Source organism: Haliaeetus leucocephalus, unplaced genomic scaffold (genome assembly GCF_000737465.1).
Source record: "Haliaeetus leucocephalus isolate CR32 unplaced genomic scaffold, Haliaeetus_leucocephalus-4.0 Scaffold251, whole genome shotgun sequence".
Classification (NCBI taxonomy): domain Eukaryota; kingdom Metazoa; phylum Chordata; class Aves; order Accipitriformes; family Accipitridae; genus Haliaeetus; species Haliaeetus leucocephalus.
Window position 1 is genome coordinate 7745803 of NW_010972687.1, and position 22285 is coordinate 7768087.

The following is a 22285-nucleotide window of genomic DNA, read 5'->3' on the forward strand; positions in this document are numbered from 1 at the left end:
AAAATATCCCCCAAAGCAAGTTATCACCTCCCCTATGAGTAGGAACACTGAGCTCTTATGCTCAGCGTCCAGGCACAGCCAAGCCTCCCTTGTGCAGCAGAATGATACCCCTAGTCACTTTACACAAACTTCAAATGCACCTTTTAAAGAAACTTTTGTGAGTCCTCCCATATGGGCTCAGGGCTCATAGTTCTCATTTCTTTTTCTGCTGCTTCCTTTCACTTTCTACTGTACGTCTCACTGGCTTTTTTGCTTCTCTGTGTCTCAGCATCCCTTCACCCTGCATCTATGAAGGCAAGCAAACAAGCACCACAGCATGTCTGTGTGTGCTGCTGCCTGCAGAATAGCCAAGTCCCATCTTGCCAAGCTAAGCCAAGTCTCATCATCATTAGTAGTAAAACTCAAACTTTCTCACATGTATTTTTATCAATTGCAGCACTCACATCCCATTTCTGCAACTACTTTAGTACTTACTTAATCTCTCAGGTTTGAATAGTCCCAGCTACTCACTGTGATTGTGAAACAAAGGACTTACTTAAATGTTCAAAGGATCAGAGCCTCTGTCACTTTTTGTTAGGAGAATCTTGAGTTTTCTGTAATAGTATTTTTTCTGCTAAACATGTCTGATATAAATGACTTGGCCTTCAAAAATTTAAAACTTTCCATTAGACTCATGCAAAAAATGAATCATAAAACAATTTGTGACACATGCACAAAGCAGAGAAAGAAAACAAAGCAAAAGAAACACGGGTAATAATTTCCCAGGGAACGTACTCTGAGAGGCTTCTCAGAGAGATTTCTTTTTGGGGATTCCTCAGGCCTGCCCAGCCCCAAATTTATACTATCTTACTGGTGCACAAGAGATCTTGTACTTCTGCACCAGCTCTTTTCATTGGCTTTTTGGAACAACTCCAGTCAAACTGCATACTACAGGTATCTCTGGGCATAGCTGCATTCACCAGCTAACCATGAGCCGTGCTGGATGCCACACTGACATCCCCATGAGGATGTGCAAGGGGGAAAGCAAGGAAGGGGAAGGGCAAAAAGAGAAGAAATGTAGTTGTGAGTAATATCATATTTAAAGGGGGGCGGGGGGGAGCTCTTTCCCTGCAGAGATCCAGTTCCACAGAGGTAAAAGGTGCAATCTAGGTTATTGCACTTAGGTTACAGCAATTTTCTTGACCTAAAAAGTTTTGTAAGATTTAAAAAAAAAGAAAATAAAAAGGTGATAATTTAATATAGAATGGCCAAAACAGAACACAATTATAAAATATCACAATGATGAGAGAAAGACTGGATGTGACGGCAGTGATCTGGAGGCCTAGGATTAAGGTTCACAAGTATATTCCAGCATAGCTCTTCTGCACATCTCAGATCAGTGTAAGACAGGTCAATTCCACAAACAAAACCCTCTGCTTGTTGGTTTTCCTTGTGCAACTTTCTGTTTCAGATGCAGCTCAAAAGGCTCCTGAAGTATACGAATCCATTCAAGAAGTCCCAGAGTACCATTGACTAAATTATGATTTACAGTCTCAGGGGGAAAAAAAACTGATTTTTTTTTTTACTTGATTCTCACCCTCAGCTATGGGCATCTAGCTCAAGTATGAGTGGGAGCCTCTACGGTCAGAAATCTGTGTACCTTTTGTAGTCAATGGCAGCAGAGGCAGTCCTCCACAGGGATGATTCACTGTGCCCAATTTGCCTACTGTGTATTAAAGGAAGGGTTTGAATAGCATAACCAGGACCACACTTTTCACTGTATACTATACAGACCAAGCCATGCAAAGGTTAATAAAAATGCAGATTTACCTATCAGTAATCCCACCGAAGACAACTTAAAAGCAATATTTGCTTACAGCTCTTAAACACCCTTGCTGACTCATGGCTTATTCCCATCAGATTTGGCAGGAATTTCTATGCTCCATGTATGCTTATCTCAGTAACAAAATGTTTAAATGTTCTTAATAGACTAGGCTAGATTAGACTAGACTAGAATATTTTTGTTTGGAAGGGACATACAAACACCATCTAGTCCAACTGCCTGACCACTTCAGAGCTGATGAAAAGTTAAAGCCTGGTATTAAGGGCACTGTCCAAATGCCTCTTTTTAAGGCACTGACAGGCATGGGGCATCGACCACCTCTCTAGGAAGCCTGTTCCAGTGTTTGACCACCCTCTCAGTAAAGAAATGTTTCCTAATGTCCAGTCTAAGCCTCCCCTGGCGCAGCTGTGAGCCATTCCCATGGATGCTGTTGCTGGATCCCAGGGAGAGGAGCTCAGCAGCTCCCTCTGGACTTCCCCTCCTCAGGAAGCTGCAGAGAGCAATGAGGTCGCCCCTCAGCCACCTTCTCTCCAAGCTAGACAAACCCAGAGTCCTCAGCCACTCCTCACAGGACATGCTTTCCAGCCCCTTTACCGGCTTTGTTGCCCTCCTCTGGATGTATTCAAGGACATTAACATCCCTCTTAAACCGTGGGGTTCCTAAGGAACCATAACCAACTAATGTGTAAATCCTCATTAGTTCATGGGCTACTGATTCAATGGACTGTAACGGTTACTTTGGAGTATTAGTCTATTGCATTAGAGAACATCCATTGAAATTGGTTTAAATCCATGTACTACCTAACTAATTGGGAAACCTATTTATGAATGAGATGAAACTTTCACAGACAATGTGCTTAAAAGCACTTTTTGCCCCCATACTTACACTTTTCCTCAAAATTATGCTGAAATGCCTGACAAAAGCATAGAGATGCAGAGTGAAAAGTTAAATTAACTAAATGGAGCAGTGTTAAGTAACTTAAACAGAGGAGTTGGACACCACAGCTTACATATTGGTCAGTATTTTCACCAGTTATATGCTTAATAATTAGTTATATTCATACACAGATCTTCTTAGGGTCTAAAAATAACTCAATTTATAGTTCTGTTTCCTCTCTTGACTCAATATGGGGCAGACTGAACGCAAGCTATAAATGCATGGCATTCACAGAGCTCACGTCTTGGATACTTTTGTTCTATTCATTTAGTTTCACAAGAACTTCATTGACAATTTTTTGCAAATTTTGGGAAGCTAAAAGTGAACAAAAGGAGGCTCCCTTTGCCCTTTTGCCAGGTAGAAAGTTCTATACTACTGACTCCAAAATGAAAAGTTTTAGTTGTCTTTTAGATGTCATCTGACAATTTTTGTAAGTGCTACACTAAGGTGTGTGATGCTGTACAATAACACCCTCCTTTAGTCTTCACAACCATTTAAAGTTGAACCTGTTAGTCTTCTAAAATGTTGTGAAATGGTACAGAAGCATATTATATTGGCTACCAAAGTAAATGCTCTTAAGTTAAAATAAATAGCCTACTTAAAATGATTGCATAATAGGGAAGCAATAAAGTGAAAGAGGGTTTGAATTCTCTTACAGCAAATGCTAGTTATTTGGGGTGGAAGCTGTGAGTTTCCTATTTACCCTAGTTATTCTGCTGAAATAAGGTACTCAAATCTTTTACCTTTACTAGTCTTAACAACTAATAAAATATCTGGTCCCTCGTTTAATGAGAAGAAATAACACCCTTTGCTCAGAGAGGTAAACTCTGATTACAGATGGGCTATATGTTTGGTAACTAGGAAAGGGTAAATTGGCATTTTAACCTCAAGATTATTAGTTTAAATCTAGCCATCTCAAAGGTCATTCGTCACCCACGGTTGGTGTCACATATACTTTCCATAAAGCTACCTTAGTGCAGGAGCAGCACTCCGTGGTGACAGGCTCTCCTAAAGCAAGCTCCCCACTTAAAAGCCCTGCCAAGATCTGGCAGACCACAGAGGTGCAACCTCTTGTCTTCTGGGCAAGACACAACATCTGTCACGAGGGAGAGAAAGAGGAAAGATTTCCCTTTGTCAAAGTAACAAAAGCTGGAAAAAAAGAAGCATCATCATAATAATAATACTCTTCCTTTGACTCCTTTCTACTTAGCAAATAATTCTTGTTTAATTCCTTTCCCTTCCCCTCTCTTTCAAAAGACTAGGCAGACATTCCCCCATACAAATCTGTTGCCCAATGTAAACCTCAGAACAAAAAATCCAGGGTTGCTAAACTGAACACAACTTGGAACAGAAAAATCAGTCTTATGTACGCTTTGAAATACATTTGCAATACCTTTTTGGGTCTCCTAAATCAGATGGTGGAGCTGTCTCTCTTCCAGAGCACCCAGGGTCTCTCACTTCTGCCATAAATCACTTTTCAAACACTTCAGTGGTCTTTCCCCCTCACCAGATGGAGAAACCCACCTAATTCACTCATCCGTGAATGAAGCCTGGCCACTGCTTCCCAGCCCTTCCTCTTCAACGGAGGCAAAGCCTGCCTTGCTTGGGAAGCAGTTTCCAATCTCCAGCTTCCAACCCTCCCCCTTCCCAGCTGTCCTGGCTTACAGCTTCACTCCCCAGCAGGTTTCACAAGGCTGTGGTGTCCGTAGGCAGCTGGGGACCTGCAAAGTCAGCCCCACTGCAAAGGTTTGAACTCAAGGGGTGGAAAGACCAGACAGAAAAGCCACGGGGTTTTGTGCTCCCTTGTGCCAAAGCGTATCTCCACCATGTGAATGTGAGGTCCTAATTCAAATTTGCTGACTCAAAGGTCCAGCAACTCCTAACTGGCAGCTTGAGTTAAGCATGGAGAAGAGCCTGGCAGGATGCTCTGCTTAGCAAAACAAATTAAAACGCATGCTGCCCTGTGTTGGGTTCTTCTTAGGGCAAGTTGAGTTACAGCACGTTCACTAACCCAAGCGAGATACAATTGTCTCCATTGCAGCCCTACCCTACATCAGTGGCAAGCAGGTATAGCTGCCGTGGCAGCAGAAACACTAGTGACACATGCGGTCACAGCTGTTAAAATGAAGGTGGAATTATTCCTAAGAAAAGCTGTTGTAGGGTGGTAAGCGGCCTGGATGCCGCTGCAGACAAGCGAAAATCTAAGGTAGAGATTTCCTTTGCTTATGTAGCATCCACAGAGGCAGAATGGTTTCTGCAGTACCAAATATGTCAGGACAGATGTTAAAATTTGTCAAAGCAGTAGTACTGCTTCATTTTTGTGTTTAATTAGCTGCAATTAACCATGTAGAGTTAAACTGGGCATGTATTTTTTTTAAGCAACTCAGGCTGGGTAGTGCAGTTTCCTGGCATGCATCCTGTTCTAGCAGTAAGGTTCAGCATGTCTGCAACAAAAAGGACAAGAATGACTGAACAGAGTAGGGAAGTAGTAATTGTTCTCCTTACTTGCAGCAGCCATTAAAAGTAATTACAATTTGGCAATAGTGGTTTTCAGATATAAACAGTCGGTGTCTCAGATGCTCATTGGGAGTGAAAGTTAACAAAAATGAAACACCTGTTCATACATCAGTGCTGCTGCAGTTTAGCAGCATGCAGCATTCCTGAAGCTGTTAAATATATGCGTTATGCCAACAAAAATTTGGCCACGTTTACTTAAGGCCTGAATAAATATGGCCAATCTCTGACAAAAATCTGATTAAGGTCTTACTTGGGGTTAATAGGACTGACAGCAAGAAGAGCCATTTATAAGAAATCTAAACATAACAAGTAATGTAAGGTAAATAGCTATCATTGATGCAAAATGGAATTTTTAAAGAAAAATCCTGTGTTCTGACTAGCAGAATGTATTGATTTATTCATATGGTTTCCAGTCCTATGAATGGAGCTGCTCCCATGAATGGCTGGGACACAAAAGGCAAAGTCAGTGAGTTGAGCTAATGCAAGACTTTAGTGGCCACTCTTCTCACAGGCTGTAACCCACTAAGGCCCAATCTGCAACCTGACTCAGTCTGGCTGGTCCTGAGGATCTGAAGAAGAGTATTTTGAGCAGCAAAAAAACATGTGCAGGAGTTTTGCAGTTCAAGTCCTTTAGCTGTATTTTCCTCTTTTCTGGTTAAACTTACAGAAAACATAAAATAGGAAGTTGTATTTGTATTTCCTCAGACTGTGAAAAGTAGAGGCTGAATTATAAATTATCTCAAGACATGTTTGGGCTTTTCTGTTTACGAGAAATTTAGAAGACTTGTGAAAAAAATCACCGAAGGTTTCTAGGATGAAGTAAAAGATTGCTGGCTCTGTGGCACTTCGGTGGATGCTCATCAGACTATGTTTGCACAGGAAAAAACACACCAAGGTTTATGACACAAGTGACTTCAGACAGATGTTGCTGCTTGCAATCTTCACCCTGCTGCCTGCAGTAGCCTCTCCTTCCCAAGCAGTGCTCGCACAGGGCATGGAGACCTGCACCATGGCTTGCAGTTGCTAGCACACTTCCTGGAAGGAGTTTTGTCAAGAGTCTCCCTTCTTATGGAGCACTGTAGTTTTCAGAACTCCACGTTTATTTGGTTTTTGTTCCACAAAGTGGGAAAAATCAACTATCTCTCTAATCCAATTTAGGGAGCAACCACAGAGACGGAAAAAGATAAAGAATCTCCTCCCACTTCTAAGCAGAAATAACCTGTACATAAACTGTTACCCAAGGGTTCAAAGTCTACACAAAATGCTTTGTTCAGGGTGAGAATGAAGGGTATAATCCAGGCCTAAACCTATCCCCTGAGATGAAACCAGGGTAATGGAACCAACAGACAAGGATCAGCGTGTTACAATTTAGACAGGATTTTAGAATTGGCTCCTGCTCCAAAATGGGCAAATCTGAATTTCCCAAACATCCCAAATACTGAAACACCCCAATTCATGCTCCAAATCAGAATGATTGCATGGTTGTACCTGCACAGCTGACCAGTAGTACATAAAGAAGCATTCTATAAACAACCAAATCCATAATCAATAAGTTATAATATTTTTTATTCATGTTAGAATTTCTATCAGTGTTTAAACATTAATATTTGGAGAGTTTGTACAATTTCCATTCAAAGTTTAAAATGAGAACCACACTAGATCACAAATGGCAACTAAAACACAGTTCAGAATCGGATGAATATTCACACTCTCTTTCTCTCTTAACACTGTTAAACACTTTCTTTTCTGCCAGGGGGTTTACAAGGAAAAGTGTGCACCGTAATTGTATCTCAGCAGTGTTCCAAAACATTATGGTATCATCATTACATATAAACTCTTTAAAAATATACTTCTGTCAAAAGACTTGATGGCTACTATGTACACTACAAAAATAAATTTTCATATAAATAAATTATATGGCATAATTTTATCTTTGTAACTGAAATGACACAAACCCACTCCTACCGAAACAGGCAGGCAATGAGACCCAGTTTTGAGTATTTTTTTTCCTTTTAACTCCTTATGCTAAAAGCTACGACGAGTCCTTAATGTAAATGTTATATACTCTTTCCTATTTAACATTAGTAAGCACTCTATACAAATAAAAATCCATTAAACAGTAAAAACATAGCTGTAATAGTGTTTCCAATAGAAATAAAATCCCTGCATCTTGTTTGTTATAAACTGGCATGACAAATACTGTAAGAAAACATTCTTATGATACAAAAATATAAATATCACCCATGATTAAAAAAGTTAAAAAACAAAACCAAAACAAAGTAAATGTTGCCAGCCACTGAGTTCTCCCCTTGCCAATGTGACTATCAGAGAAGAAAGTCTACATTGTGCACGAAGCAGCAGGCAGCTCACCCACACACAGGCACGCAGGAGGACTCGGGCAGGGGTAGGTGGGAGACACGGCAGCTCGCCCTGGCCCCCTTCCCTCCCGAGAAAGAGGAGGGAGCGAGGCAGCCCGCGGTGGTGGTGTCGGTGTCAGTGGGAGCCCTGCCGACCTCTGACACGGAGCGCACACGCTTGGCGGTTGAAGGCAGCTTCCAATTAGTATCATACAGTTTTGTTGCAGAGTTTGTATGATCTGAGGTCGCTATGCGGCTAATGCTAAATGGGGCCCCTCGTCTTTTTGTCATTAAGAGTTTTCATGTTAGACAGTGAACTGGACCAATAGGCAGTTGCAACATTAACCCTTAGTGTGCATTGAAACAGTAGCTTATGTATCACCGGAATGACACCAGGCTCTCGCCACCTGCTCTTCGAGCGTTCACATTGGAAATCTGTAAACAAGTGCCTCATATCAAAGTGTTTTCAAGTGAGCAAAAAAGGCATGGAAATTTGTGCATTCTAATTATCCCCATTAGTTATGCTGGCAAGGTCTGTGGGCAAAGATAGACTCCCTGAAGCCACTGGAGAAAAACACTTTCCCATCAAAGAATTGGCCACTGCTGTTCAGGCATTGTACTTAAAGAAAAGCCCCACCACTGCTGTGTTTAGAAACTGAACACTGGTTGTGTGTGTTTGGCTCTGAATACACACCTGAACATCTACCTGCTCTAAAAAACAGCTTGGAGAAGGGCAGAAAAAAGATGAAGAAAGAGTAAGACAGAGATAATGAAAACTTCTGTTCTATTATTTTAAATTTAGGTTCTCCATTCTTAGGGTTTATTTCCAACTGGAACACAGACTGTAGTGTTTTTTCAGACCCTTCACCTGCAGCAATCCCCCTTTAGTTTAAAAATAGTAATACAAAAAGCTAAATTAGTTTCGCAAAGAGATCCCAGTTTAGCTGTTTTAATTAAAAGTGCCAATGCAGCATGGGAAAACACAAACAATAGAGAAAAGAACACCCCAGGCTTTACGTGTCATTACAGTCCTGGACCCATCAGAAAGTGAAAATAAGATTTTTTTTTTTTATCCTTCCATTTGATTTTTATCAGTTACTATTAACTTCCTTCCTGCCATGAAAATAAGGTGACCAAGATATTGCTTTCAATGCTGTAAGGACACAGCTGAGCTGTGGCTCACTGTCAAAAAACTCAATTATCCATCTTCTAATGCCACTCACAGTTAACAGTATCAATATCAAAATAAGGCATATACTCATTGAATCTCTATAACCACCAGCACCTCTCAATATCCAGCACCTTTGGAAGTGAAAAAACAATGGTTATAGTGTTTGCACTTACCTGGCACCTTTTGCAAAAAAAAAAAAAAAAAAAAAATCAAAGCACTACACGAACAGTAATTAAGCCTCACAACATTCCTGGGAGGTAGGTAAGTGTAATTATACCCATTTTACAGAATGAGAAACTGAGGCATGGGGCAGTTAAGTGACTTGACCAAAGTCATGTGAACCAAGTCATTGAGAGTGTGGGAAACTGAACCACAACCCCAAACCTCAACTCCCTGTCTTCTCTTCTATTTTAGTTGGGCCTTTGATGATGGCAGTCTATGGTGTATGTTGGTAAACACCAACACATTTTTCACTAGTGCCTACTAACAGGGAAAGCCAGACTCACATCAGCATCAGTGGGTTTATAAGCCCACTAAGTGTTACCTTACAGTAAAAGAGAAACTACAGTACACCAGGAACATACACACAAAAGCATGCACACGTCCAGATGCACGCATGGATACACACAGCAAAACAAAACCTGCACATAGCTAAATCTATTTAAGCCTCCCAGATTAACTTGCTTTTCTTCATATCTGCTTATTTTAAAACTTACCACGCATAGCGTGTTTGAAAGTTAACAGTAACATTTCATACTACCACAGGGTTGTGATACGCAAATTTAAAATATTTTAAACAGACATGTACCTTTTAAAAAAAAAAAAAAATCCTATTACATAAGCAATATTTGCATAGAATTATACAAGTAAATTATACATATTTAAGCAGCAGCAACTTATGCTGAAATTTAGAACTAGATTAAGCTTAGTTGTGGCACAGAGATCAATGTACGAAAAGTACAAAGCGCACACAATATTGTCCCCATTCTATTGCCCAGCGGCAAATGACTCCAGATTATACTACTTTACATTGTTCTTTTGTATATTACATATGTGTACATCTTTTAAATACTTAAAGAAATATTTAACAAAATAATACAATAGGTTACAGTAACAGTGAACTGTTGTCCTGATGCAGCATGTCCTTTTCTACAACTTCAAGCAGTTCTTCTCTTCAAGCAGTTCTGGAAATACAGTTTTCCATCTTTGGCCTCTTCTTTGCTTCAGTTATTACCCTTTACAAATAAAGAGAGAAGAGAAACAAACATTCATTAAAGTTCAAGAAAAACAAACAAATCACGCTAATCCAAAACTCATTTCATGATTTTTGTGGTTACAGTTAGCAGTCAGGAAACGTGGGCTCTGCTTTCATCTCAGTTATGAATTTCCAGGTAAGCTATACTGATGCCAATTAAAAAAATGCAGGTGCTTTAATTTCTGAGTTCCCAGCTTTACATACCTGCAACAAATTCAGTCAAAACTTCAAGGAGAAATACAGTAATTCAAATATTGCGCACAGTTAAGAATCATGTTACCATGCAGTTCAGCTTGAAAAAGCTGAGCCCAACTATTTCCTTATTCTGAGGATGCTATTGCTTGCCATATTTCTAGACTGTGAGGCTAAAGGCATTCACGCCTATTTGCACTTTGAGATGTTTGGAGATGTTTTATAAAGGAGAAGGTGATTTTATTACGAGTCATCAAAAAATTTCCATCAAAACTCTCCATGTGTGTGTGTGCACACACGCGTGTGCGTACATGTAAAATAGTTCTGCACCAAAATAAAATGGCTTGCTCTGGTCAAACTAGTGACTGTCACTGAAAAGCAAAGAGAGAAAACAGGGATACATGGCTAAGTAACTATTTTAACACTTCTTCTTTCCCCCAAAAGAGAAGAACAGAGCTAAAATAGTGAGAAATGTTTTTTCAGGCACAAGCCCCAGAAAGCTTTCAGGGTAAAAACTCAATTGGTTTCTCCCCTTCAAAGTATTCCCTGTAAAATTAATGGAAAATTCTCAAGAGAATCAACAGCTTTATCTTCCCCAAACATCTGCTAAAATATCCTGCCTGTTCTAAACAGCACTGTTTCCTGTAACATTCTCTTGCCAGCCCAAAGACAGACAATGATTTAGGTATCAAGGCTCACAAGTTCTTGGGTGTATCTATTGTTTCACAGGAACACATTAAATGCCCTGCTAGGTCGGCTCTACCTTATGCCCATCTTCCACACCCACTGCAGCTGCCCCTGGAAAGGGAGAGACTGGCCCAAGGACTCCTCCTTGGAGGTGTGAGTTCGCTGGCTGGGTCTCTGAATGCCCCCCCAAAGCGCAGGGGACACCCCACCACGCAGCAGTGCACTAGGCATGGTGGGGCCTTCCCACCTCTCACTCGGCCCTTCTTCCAGAGGGATTCAGTCCTCACTATGGACTTCAAATTCCTTCACAGGGTTTTATTCAAGAGAGGACAACTCCTAAAGTAGCTGGCAACTCTACGCTCTCTTAGGCAATGTAATTCTGTATGATGTTTTAGAACGTGCCCGATTCAGGGATCAGAAGACAGGACCCATCAACAGTAAATGCAGTTGCACAGCGTTGAAGACATCACACAACCTCTCTGCTGCATTCTCCTCATCTGGTAAGCTGGGATTGTATGATGTACTTAACTCACTTTGCAAGGCTCCTGGAAGCAGTTCATGTGTGAACCCACTACAGCTTCTCAGTGTCGGAAAGTACTACTTCATCCAACCTGATTTCTAGCGCAAAATGTACTGCATTCACGGTCAGCAGATTTAAGATTATCAGGGACCAGTAAGTAAACCTACCTGCAGGAGAGGTACCTCAGAGAAATTTTATCTTTCCCCTTTCTTTCGACCATACCACGGCCTGACACAGGCAAAGCTTGCAGCTACAGGAGACGGACTTACCTTACTGTGAGCTGTTGCCAGGTATCCTTTCCTCACATTCAACATCTTGCAGTTCTACAACTTCTACTTTAGAATCTCTTCTTTCACACCGCACATTAAAAGGCACATGAGGGTCCTCAAATGGCCCATGGTCAGCTTCATGGCACCCCTCGTAGGACGGAAAGCTCCCTCCCCGAGAGCTGTGGCTGTGCACCGCGGGGTGGACAGCGACAGTCACTGAAGCCGAGGCAGTCACAGTAGTGATGGGCTGGCAGTACGCTGGTCCTGCGGTGCCCACGGTGCCGAATGCCGGGCTTCTCAAGTTATGAGAACGAGCCCTGTGGCCCAAGCGATCCCTATTGCTAGGTCCTGAATGCCCTTCAGTAGAAATTTCAAAAGCGTCCCTGCGAGGGCGGTAAGGAGGTGGTCGCAGCCCTTCCCTCGCTTCCCGTTTGGGCTGTCTGCCCTGACGCCACGACTGCTGCGTGCCGGACTCTGAATTCGACTGTGATCTGGGACTCGACTGGTGCCTTGTCTCTGGCTGAACCACCTGAAAGAGAGATGCATGGGTATGCCTCTGACAGACCGCGGCAAACAAATACTGCGCTCGCTTGTATTTTATGCTGAGAACAATTATAATAATGCTGTGCTGGCTTTAACTCTACAAAGGTAATGCTCTGGAGTCTGATAATTTTTGATTCTTCCAGACAGTTTTTGTTTGAAGTTATTAAAACCTGGAAAGCACACCTTCAGAAAAACACAGGATGACAGCTGAAAACATTACTGTAAGCTTCCTACATACTGTTCCATCTTTTCAAAGGGACGAGTGACAAGCACTTGATCTTAACTCGCTCAACACGCAGAATTGCAGGCATTTGGAAAAGGCTCTATTCCATGCAGGGTACATAGAGAGGATGCTAGTAGGGTAGTTTGTATAGGCTGTAGGAATCTGTTTTCTGATTTCCGTAAAAAGCGTGAAGTGCAGCGGCCACATCAGTCAATAAACCGTGACCAACTTCAAATGTGGCTGTGCTTGTACCTATTTCTAGGCCTCTGCTGAACAAAAACAGATCCGCATTGCAGCTCAGCATGCAGCATCAGCAGGGGTAGGAGACAGAGCTTTTTCACTTTCCTTTGAAATTGCAGTTATGCCAGCCCAGTAGCAAGATGCAATGGGCCCAAGATTTGGTACAACTCTGAAACTGTTTTCTTCTGGCTCTATCAATCTTTCTCCCCAAAATGTGCTGTCAGAGAGAGGTATATGAGATGGTGATCCACAAGGAGCTGTGTGGAAGAGGTCTGGATCTTTTAATGTCTCCCCTTTCTCTCTCTTGTGGCTGGTGCCAATATGATGTAACAGCAATTACACATGTCAAAGACCTCTGTTTTAGTATCATCATTTTACCCCCAACTTGATTCTAAAGGAGAGGACAAGGAAAGCTTTCACTCTATACTTCCAAGTTTTGGCATAGTCACAAAGCACTATCAGCCAGAAATATGAAAGAACTTTCCACAAAAATAAATAGATTTAAATAAAAATACCCCAAACGCTCTTCTTGCCCTCCTACCAGTCAATATGGGAGCTACTTACAGAGGATCTCGCAAAGACAGGATTCTCAGTGGCTTCCACTATTACTTGATGGACTGGTGCCCCAGGGCCTTGGGTGGCCTCATACTGATGAAGCTCTTCACTGATGCCGGACACTGTGGTTTGAGAGCTGTACTCTGAATCAGAGGAATCTGACCCATTATTTGTGTGCCCGGGTGGCAGTGCAAACCTCACGATGCTGGGGGGTGGCTCAGGAGATGGTGTGGGCAATCTGTTTCGTCCATTGGATGGAGAAACCTGATAATGACAATGCATTCAGTAACATTCAGTTAGCGTTAAACACTTTTAATCATTAATGCTTGATGCAAATGTTCTTCTGCCAAATACACCCTGCCATGCCATGAGAACCTTAACACCAGTTTTCTGATGAACATTTATACTGAACTGAAAAAATTAATGAAAGAAAAAGAGGTACGATCTCCATATGTGGATATGTATGTAAACAGGATTACACAGATTCTGCTGGATATCATTGTCTCAGGAAGTGCATGTATGTGTGTGCGTGCATGCACTTGCACTTATAAAAATAATACATGGACTTACCTCCCGCTTCAGCACACATTAACAGTGATTTCATAAAATCACCTCAAATGTGTATGTGTAGTATGGTTCAGTGTCTATTTGCAAAGAGAGATAGACACAGACATAATAGCAACATATGTGGTAGTAACATACGAACATATGTATTGCTTGACTAAGGGACAGGTCATGTATACTGTTAGGAACAGAAGAGATTACATGCTGTTGTCAAAACTATTTTACTAATATTAAAAAAATACTTCTGAAATATTAATAGTACTGTTTACATACCCTGTGTTTTATTCTTATACACACACACACACATATATATATAGACATGTGAAGCATAGCACACTGATTCTACTAATAGGTGATAAAGATAGCCCTATGTAATGCAGTAACTGTTAACTATAGGGTAGGTAATGAATAATCAACAGCCAAACATAAACTGGGCATCTCTGAAACCTTTTTTGCTGGACTTGGGCTTTATACTGTAAAGTCATCAGTATCTAAGTGAAGCCTTCCACCCACTAAAAATGTTGCTTGAGCCAAGAGCATACCGCAGGGAGGGGCGACTGGACAGGGGGGACTTTCTGGCAGACCAGTCATGGTTACCAAGGTGTGGTCTGTGGACCACCACTGGTACATGTTGGTTCACACAGGCCTTCCTGGTGGTCTGCTCAGTTAAATATTTTGGGTAAAGGAACAGCCAGTGAGGTAGGAAAGAAGAAGGTGTGTGTACAAAACGAACTGTCTTCTGCAAAATATTGGGGAAAATCCTCCATTTACAAACTAGTCTGCATATCACACTATGCTTTTAAAAGCATAAATAATCCTACACTTGTATCAAGCTTGCTGATTGCAGCCCCTAAAACTATACTTAAAAAACCCCTTTAAAAATATAAGTAGATAACTAACTAAAGAACAAACAGCACTTTTAATAAAGTTTAAAAAAAAATGTAGAGCAAGAAACTTAAAAACTAAAAAAATCTGAGAGAATTTAAAAAATAAAGAGTTTCTAAAAAAAGGGGTGTGATCTGGCAGGCCAGGCATGCAGATACAGTACTATTTCTTCTGTTCACTATTAATTTTACTGACCTCAGGGTATGGTCCAAAGAATGAAAGAAGAACAGGAAGCAGCACCAATCCATTGAGAACTCCCAGAATGGTTAAGATTGCCAAAACAGCAAAGAAATACCTGAAGTAGGGTTTAAGGGTTTTGGGGGAGAGAATAGCCACAAATATTATGAGAAATAAGGGATTACAAATTGCTCCTACAAATGTTAAAATAATACATATACTAAATTAAATATTACTAACATTGTACTAAATAATTATATAACTTTCCATATATAGATGTAGGGGTTTTTACCTTTTGAATTAGAGAAGCTATATTCCACAACCCAAAGTGTTAGTTGATAAAGGAAAGAAAAAAATTACATTTGTTAATTTCCCAGAATCTGGAAGCATGTAATGTTATTTATGAATGTGTTACACAAACACAAAAATATGGAATGTGCAGTGAATAGCTGAATGGATTGAAAGCACAAATACAATGAAAAGGGGCCCCCATTAGTGAAAACCCAGCAGAAGCAAACAAATGAAGTGAAGGGTGTAGAATTTAAACAATTTAGCCTAGAAGGAAAAGAAGCCCTCTTCTCCCAGCAGCTAATCCACTGTGAAATGCTTCTGCATTTTACAGCAGAATCTCTAATTAAATCTCCAGTGTTATCAGGTAAGGGTTTCCCTTGCTGTTCATTAATCACAACTTTCCGTCTAGAATTCTGAGTTCCAGTTTTACCAAATAGCTCGAATTGCAATCTTTTTACAACACAGGAACCCGTTTTCTGCAAAGAAAATGCTGCCCATTCTATAGTAAGCTTCAGCATTGTACTGAGTAAGAACACTCCACAATGGCAGAGCTGCATTGCAGGCTAATCTTTTGTTGAACAATTTAGCATCTCTGAATACTCTTGTTTTGCGTCAGCCAATTCAAACATAAAGGCTGAAGTACTATGGAAGAAGAGGAAAGTGCACAAGTGGTTGTCCTTTCCCACCACTGAGGGCTAAGGTCTGGGATCCTTCATGAATACCAAGGTAAACCTGTCAGTAAAAGGAAAGCCTTGCTAGTTGGTATTCGGCACAGCTGGGGCTCAGACTAAACTTAAGGCTGCGTTGTAACTAATGATTTCAAGGACTCAGTCTTGGTAAATTCCTAGAGGAGAAGGCAAAGGAGAAGAACGAAGGGCAAGTTTGCTACTAATGGGTTTGCTGATTACATTGTCTAGCTGGCAACAAACTTTACTGCCTCCCTGCTTCCATATCTGATCAACTATATCAGACTCCTGTAAAACTACAAATATCCTGCTATTGTAAACATTTGGGAATTTCTGATCTGCATTAGCAAAAATCAGCAAGCCAATCTACTCTACTAACATAAACCACCAGAACTTTATACTGGGACAGAGATCAACAACAGGCATTAAAAACATTTGCATCTCATCCATCTAATGCTAGGATAAACAGGAGGATTATAGCTCTGACCACTTGGTGTATACAATGTCTGTTAATTTACTTAATCTTCCACATTGTTGGACTAATCTATTGCTTTCCGGAAGTTTGGGACCTTCTTCGCCCACTATAACAATGCTCAGGCTCCCATAGTTTATTTTATTTTATTTTTTAAACAAGGCAAACTGAAGTCAGATTGTGCTAGAAAAAGAGAAACTGATGGCCAAAAGAAGTAAAATAACCCAAGTTGAAAAGTTGAAAGGCTCACTTTATAAACTGAGAGAACATCCGATCCAAATTTGGTGTGAAGGGCGGCTATAATCTTCCATTTGCTATGACACAAAAATAAGCTTGCCAAAATCTTGTCTGTTAAGTAAGAAAGTAGCACACCAGATGTACCCCTGTAAATTTAGGTTAAATCTGTAAGTAACGTCTATGTCAAAGTATTCCAACCCTTATAAGATCAAGTCCTAAAAGAATAAATCCACCTTATTTCTTCGATATCAATAAAATAAAGTAAAAAATACTGACTGGGGAAAAAAATACAAATTCTATTTCAGGACGTGCAATATCTGTACAGTAATAATCCTCAAGTAGGTTTCATGAGGTCTGACTGCAAACTGCCTGCTTTCTTCAAATCTCTTACATACATAAACAAAAAATCTTGATGAGATTTAGCAGCCATTCTCTCAGTTCCTGCCTCTGACATTCTGTTGTTCTTGTTATTAAATGGATGTCAGCTAAGTCTAGTCATCTATCCAGCTTATGTCTACCTCAGTAGTTAAGTCATCTTTCAGGGCATTTTTATTTGGCCCAGTTCTACCTCAGTTCCATTTTAGGGCTTAGATTATTTCTTTTTTTTCATGCTGTAATTTGCTACAAAGAACCTGTGTTACTTCTAAGATTAGCCGTTTTGCAAAGTTCCACAGGTTGTTTGGAATAGAATAGGATCTGTTTCATTGCACTTCTCAAATTCCCCTCAACGAAAAACTTGCTTTCCTCTTATACTTGATGAATTCACATTCTTAATTAAATTCACAAGAAACAGTCTGCCTGTAGCTCTAAACAGAAGGGCCTTCAGGGTTTGCTTTACAAAATTTTAATATGAAGTTCTGTGCTCATACTTATGGTTCCCCAGCTCCCAAACAGGGCTTTTTTTTCCCCTCCTTTTCCTCTCCCTGTTATACATCGTTGTAAACCTCACATAACGATAGAAGGAGAAGGCCTGGAGAGAGTCACTTGCAGCACAGTCGCAGCATGTTTGTGGGTTCACATATCCTTTGCATGCAACTTGTTGTGCATACAAGAAGTCTGAAGGATCTAAAGGTTAAAGGTCAAACCCAGCTCATACTGGACAATCCTAGATGCTTTGAACGGACTCAAACCCCGAATTAGCAAACTTTGGTAAAGAGGGCCATTTCTGTGTTCTTTCATGCTGGGTGTCAGATTTTCCTGGAACAGATTTTAATACCAGCAATGGAAACTCTACCACGTCTAGCATGTAACAAGGAGTTAATAAAACAGAGGGAAAGCAGGACCATGACGTAAGCATGCTTGACACACCATGCATAGTAATAAAATTACAGATACACTGAAGTGACTAAAAATTAAAAGCATACTTATTTTTATTTTAAAAAGAAAGTCAAGACACACACAAATGCTTACCTGACAATAAAATCAAACTCTGATCCTGCGAGCATTAACACTCCAAGCAGAGTGGACACAGCCCCATCCAGCACCGGTGCAAACATGTGTTCCAATGCAAGGACAGCCCTATGGTTCCTGTCTCCTATGGCAGTTAAAAACGCCTGTAACACAGTTAAGTCCATTTCATTAGACGGATGCGTACAACCTTCCAAACAGCCTCACTCATAGCATGCACGGTTTTTCACCAGTTAATTACTGCAAACTACAGTTTATAAAAGTATCTCTATAGCTGGCTAACCTTCAAGAGAAGGCCCAATTCTGCAGTCATACCACATAGCTGCTGCTGAAGTCACACAACCACAGTAACCACTCATTACAGAGTCAGGCCATAGTAATAATTTTGGAAACAATGCCTGCTTGCATCAGTAGCCTTTGTCTCCAGCTTTGCTTATTTCCACCTGCAAATAATTCATTTCAATGTGAAAGCACTTCAGGTGTCAAAATTACAGGGCTACTCCTCTCACTCTCATAGGGCCACGGTTTCCATGACTTTTTTAACACTTCTATTTCACTCAAATGTTTTTGCAACTTTTACTACTTCAAAGCTAGCAGGCCTATACACACAAAATTGCCTTAGGAATAATGCTGAACATGGTAATGCCTGAGTAACAATATGACTAGTGAAATGTCTTTCTCCTTCCAACTCCTTAGTGAGCAAGCTATACCAAGAACACTCAAATGCTGTTCCATATGAATTTGTCTTCCCTGTGTACAACTTAATGGTTTAAGATGACAAGAACCTGGTTGATCTTCTTCTTGTGATTTATAAGAGCTCTCTCTTCCACAAATTCTCTACTGCCTATAAAGATATGAGCTCAAGCAGCTATCTTCCTCTTGGTCCTGGAATTTAAGTCTCTCTTCTCTAGCAGCTTATTTTCACTTGTCTGACAAATTTGGGGTGAAATCACACATTAAAAGGTTATTTGGTGGGACAAGCAGACCAAAAATGGGTACATGTGGAGTGAGATTCCCAACCCACACTTCCGCAGGTAGCCAAACCACGTATTATTAATCTAGTAGTCGATTAAAAGTGGTCTGTGGAACATTAATGTATCCAGGACATTTTACATTTCCATATGCATAAAGGGATAAAGAATCCCCCTCAGGGTAAAGGTAGCTGTCTATGAGATGACTCACATGAATGGGAGCTATGGGATCTGATCCACAAACATATTAACAAGTTATATAAAGATATGTATATGTGTGTAATTAAAGGATACGTAATAGAAGAGTCTACTATCAATTCAGAATTTATTTGCAGAATTAAAAAAGTGAGGTTACAATTCACAAGCAATAGCAGAGAACTGAGCCAGAAGTAGATTGTGAATCACTCTTATTAAACAAGTTCAATTAAGTTCTGTATCAGTAGTTCAGCATTGCGTTTTTTGTTTATGCAACCCTAGTTTGACTGTTTATATGCAGGAAGTTCTGCGAAGGTCAGTACTGCTTCTATCATTTGAGATCTACTAGGCATTCTTTTATTTAAAGCCTACATTTGAAAGTTTTTAACTCCAGAATCAATGTGAAAAAACCCGCAATTTTGAGTTTGCTTGGCATTTTACCTTCAGCCATGGGTGACTTTTACTTTAAAAAAAAAAAAAAAAAAAAAAGTCCTGTAAATTAGATTAGTTTCTTCTAATTTAGAAACAACTGTTTTGTCCTTTTTTATTTCAGTTTTCCTGTTTTAAATCTTCAATTCTAAGAAACTGTCATTTCTTTCTTCCTCTTGTACACCATTAGTTTCTGACACTTCCCAAACCATTCCAAATCCTAGCAAACAGGTTTACCTCCAAAAGCCTAACTATCCATAGCAGTAGGGGAAAAAAATGTCACCACTTCAGGGATCCAGCTGCTACTCTAACCTCACTCTACCTTCTCTACGATTTTTCTTAAAATTATTCTTTCCATCCGGCCACTTTATGTGCCTCAACTCTATACTTCATCTACAACATGTTCCCAGTATTTGGCCATCTCCAGTGTGCTAAGATCCCTGTTAGCTCTCCTCTCATTTCCACGGTCATCAAGTCCTCTTAGCAGTCTACCAGTCCTCCTTTTGAGTCTAAAAGCCCCGCTGCATTCCTCTCCAACATCAGCACCACTTTCCAGCCCCTTCCCTTCACTTCTTTTTGGATTGTGACCATACTAATATACTAGAGATTACAGCAGACTACAAGCACCTCCTCCCTGAAATTATATTCTATCGACCACTCATCCTTTACTACTTTTTAATACAGTAAAATCCAAATCCATGAAGACAATATATTCTTAAACTATTCTGAAATATCAGTTAGATAGCCTTATAGGAAAATGACTTATGCTGAGTGGGCAAAATGTTGCAAAGATCAGCGCTGACATTGTCAAATGTGAACACAGAAAAATAGGCCTTTACTCTATTCTTTGTCACCAAATAATGCAAGATGAGTTTTGCTTATCTTGAACACCCAGAACTGCCCCCTTGCAAGCGCACTGTCGTTTCTACTAATTTTGCACATCACGTTGACTAAACTGGCTGAGTAGGTGCACTCTGTATTTGGACACTTAACCTTGAAAATGTTGAAAATCTTTCTATAAAATATACTTTTTTCCCCTGTCTGCTTCTCTTCATCACGTTGGAAAACTGTTTTCCTACAGACTGCATGTTTGTGCCCACTATTAATAGCTGGTGGGTTCTGAAAAGAAGGCGCAGATTTTTTAAGTGAAAAATTAATCCACATACATTCAAATTTTAGTGGTCCAGAGAGACCAAATGACACTGTATGTGATTTTGAAAATCTCCTTTACAGGTTTCTCTTCCCTAAGATACAGAATCTACATGTAAGAGGGAACAAACAGCTACATAGCACCGAGGCAACAACAGTGAGGCTGCAAACAAGGACCAGGGGAATCCGGACTGAAGCAAGGTGCATTAAGAGCTCTGTTTTGCTATGTATTTCCATCACTCAGACAATTAGATATCACAGGTAATGTGTCCCTCTTTTCTCCTGGGAGACTGACTCAATAGTTAGGAAGCACTTCATCAGGATCAGCTCTGCTCTATCAAGACAAACTGAATGGCACACAAAACTGTGACCTATTTCCTTCTGAGAATCATGCCACTGACTTAGGAGACTAAGTAAGGACTTCTGATCCTAACATTGCCACCATTTTATTTTAAAATATTTTGAAAATGCTTCCTGATTTTACGTACCAAAGCAACGTGAACAGTGAATTCCACGCCGATGCCAACAGAAGCAATCAGGATAACCACAGGCACTGCACTCAGCTTTATTCCGATTAGACCCATCATGCCGAACAGCTCCACAGTCATCAGAGCCAGCACCACCACCTAGATGATTTCAAACAGCTGTTAGTAACTTCTTCTTCTTCTTCTCCAGACAAATGAAGAGAAAGTTGTTCCAAAGCAACATAGTGACTTTAAAACACACCGCTCAAAGGCATCCTGTATTCCCAAAGACAAGCTGCTTTTCCTTGTTTCATTGTGCTCAATGACAGTGACTTGCTAAAGAACCAGTTTAAATTACACTCCTAAGAACCAGTTAACAGACCAAGCATCAGTTTTGTATTGGTTACAATTTATCAGTGATCTGAAAAACAATTTATGCTTCTTTATCATGGATACCCTCCAAACATACATGTTCTCTTTTTCACCTGTTTCTCAGACAATCCTTCCAGAGAAAGTAACTTGCAACTACCTGTACTGGAATTCTTTTTGTAGAACTGCAAATAAGTGAGGATGACTTTTGAGTGGGTTTAAAACCCACAAGAAAGTGAATACCATAATCAGCTGATGAGTCTCAGGTTTCAGAGGGGCTCTGAGCTTTTAAGATACTTGGAGGGATTGACACAGACAAAGTGAACAGTTAAATCTAAGGCAAAGCTTTTATTTTTCTTTCATCTACCTTGTAAAAAAAAATGAGGAAAAGGGAGGGGATGAAATCTGTAGAATCAACTTTAAAAGTTGATAAAGCCAAGCAGGGAAAAAAGATAGACATACTTATAAAAGCAATGGTGGACTCTGAAAATAAACGCCTTTTCCAAGGGAAAAAAGTATGCACTACAATAAATGATTTTATAAGCTAATGAATCAAGAGTAATAACACAAATTGCTTGATTAAGTGCTATGAAAAATATTCTAGACTAAACATTTACCTTTTAACATACCTGTCATATAAACGTACATTACAAAAACTAGTAACTGTTTTACGCTTTTCTACTTCTGGCATTTTATAAACCA

General features: G+C 40.2%; 1 protein-coding gene across 1 annotated transcript in view; it reads right to left on the minus strand.

Moving 5' to 3' along the window:
- Positions 1-9623: 9623 nt before the first annotated feature.
- Positions 9624-22285, minus strand: part of PTCH1 (patched 1) — a 65575-nt gene continuing 52913 nt past the window's right edge. The window contains exons 19-24 of the mRNA XM_010568673.1: positions 21239-21376; positions 18010-18152; positions 14932-15031; positions 13297-13551; positions 11727-12255; positions 9624-10038 (exon numbers count right to left, since the gene is read on the minus strand). Coding sequence (XP_010566975.1) covers positions 11728-12255; positions 13297-13551; positions 14932-15031; positions 18010-18152; positions 21239-21376 — 1164 coding nt within the window. The 3' untranslated portion in view covers positions 9624-10038; position 11727. The remainder of the gene's footprint in view (positions 10039-11726; positions 12256-13296; positions 13552-14931; positions 15032-18009; positions 18153-21238; positions 21377-22285) is intronic.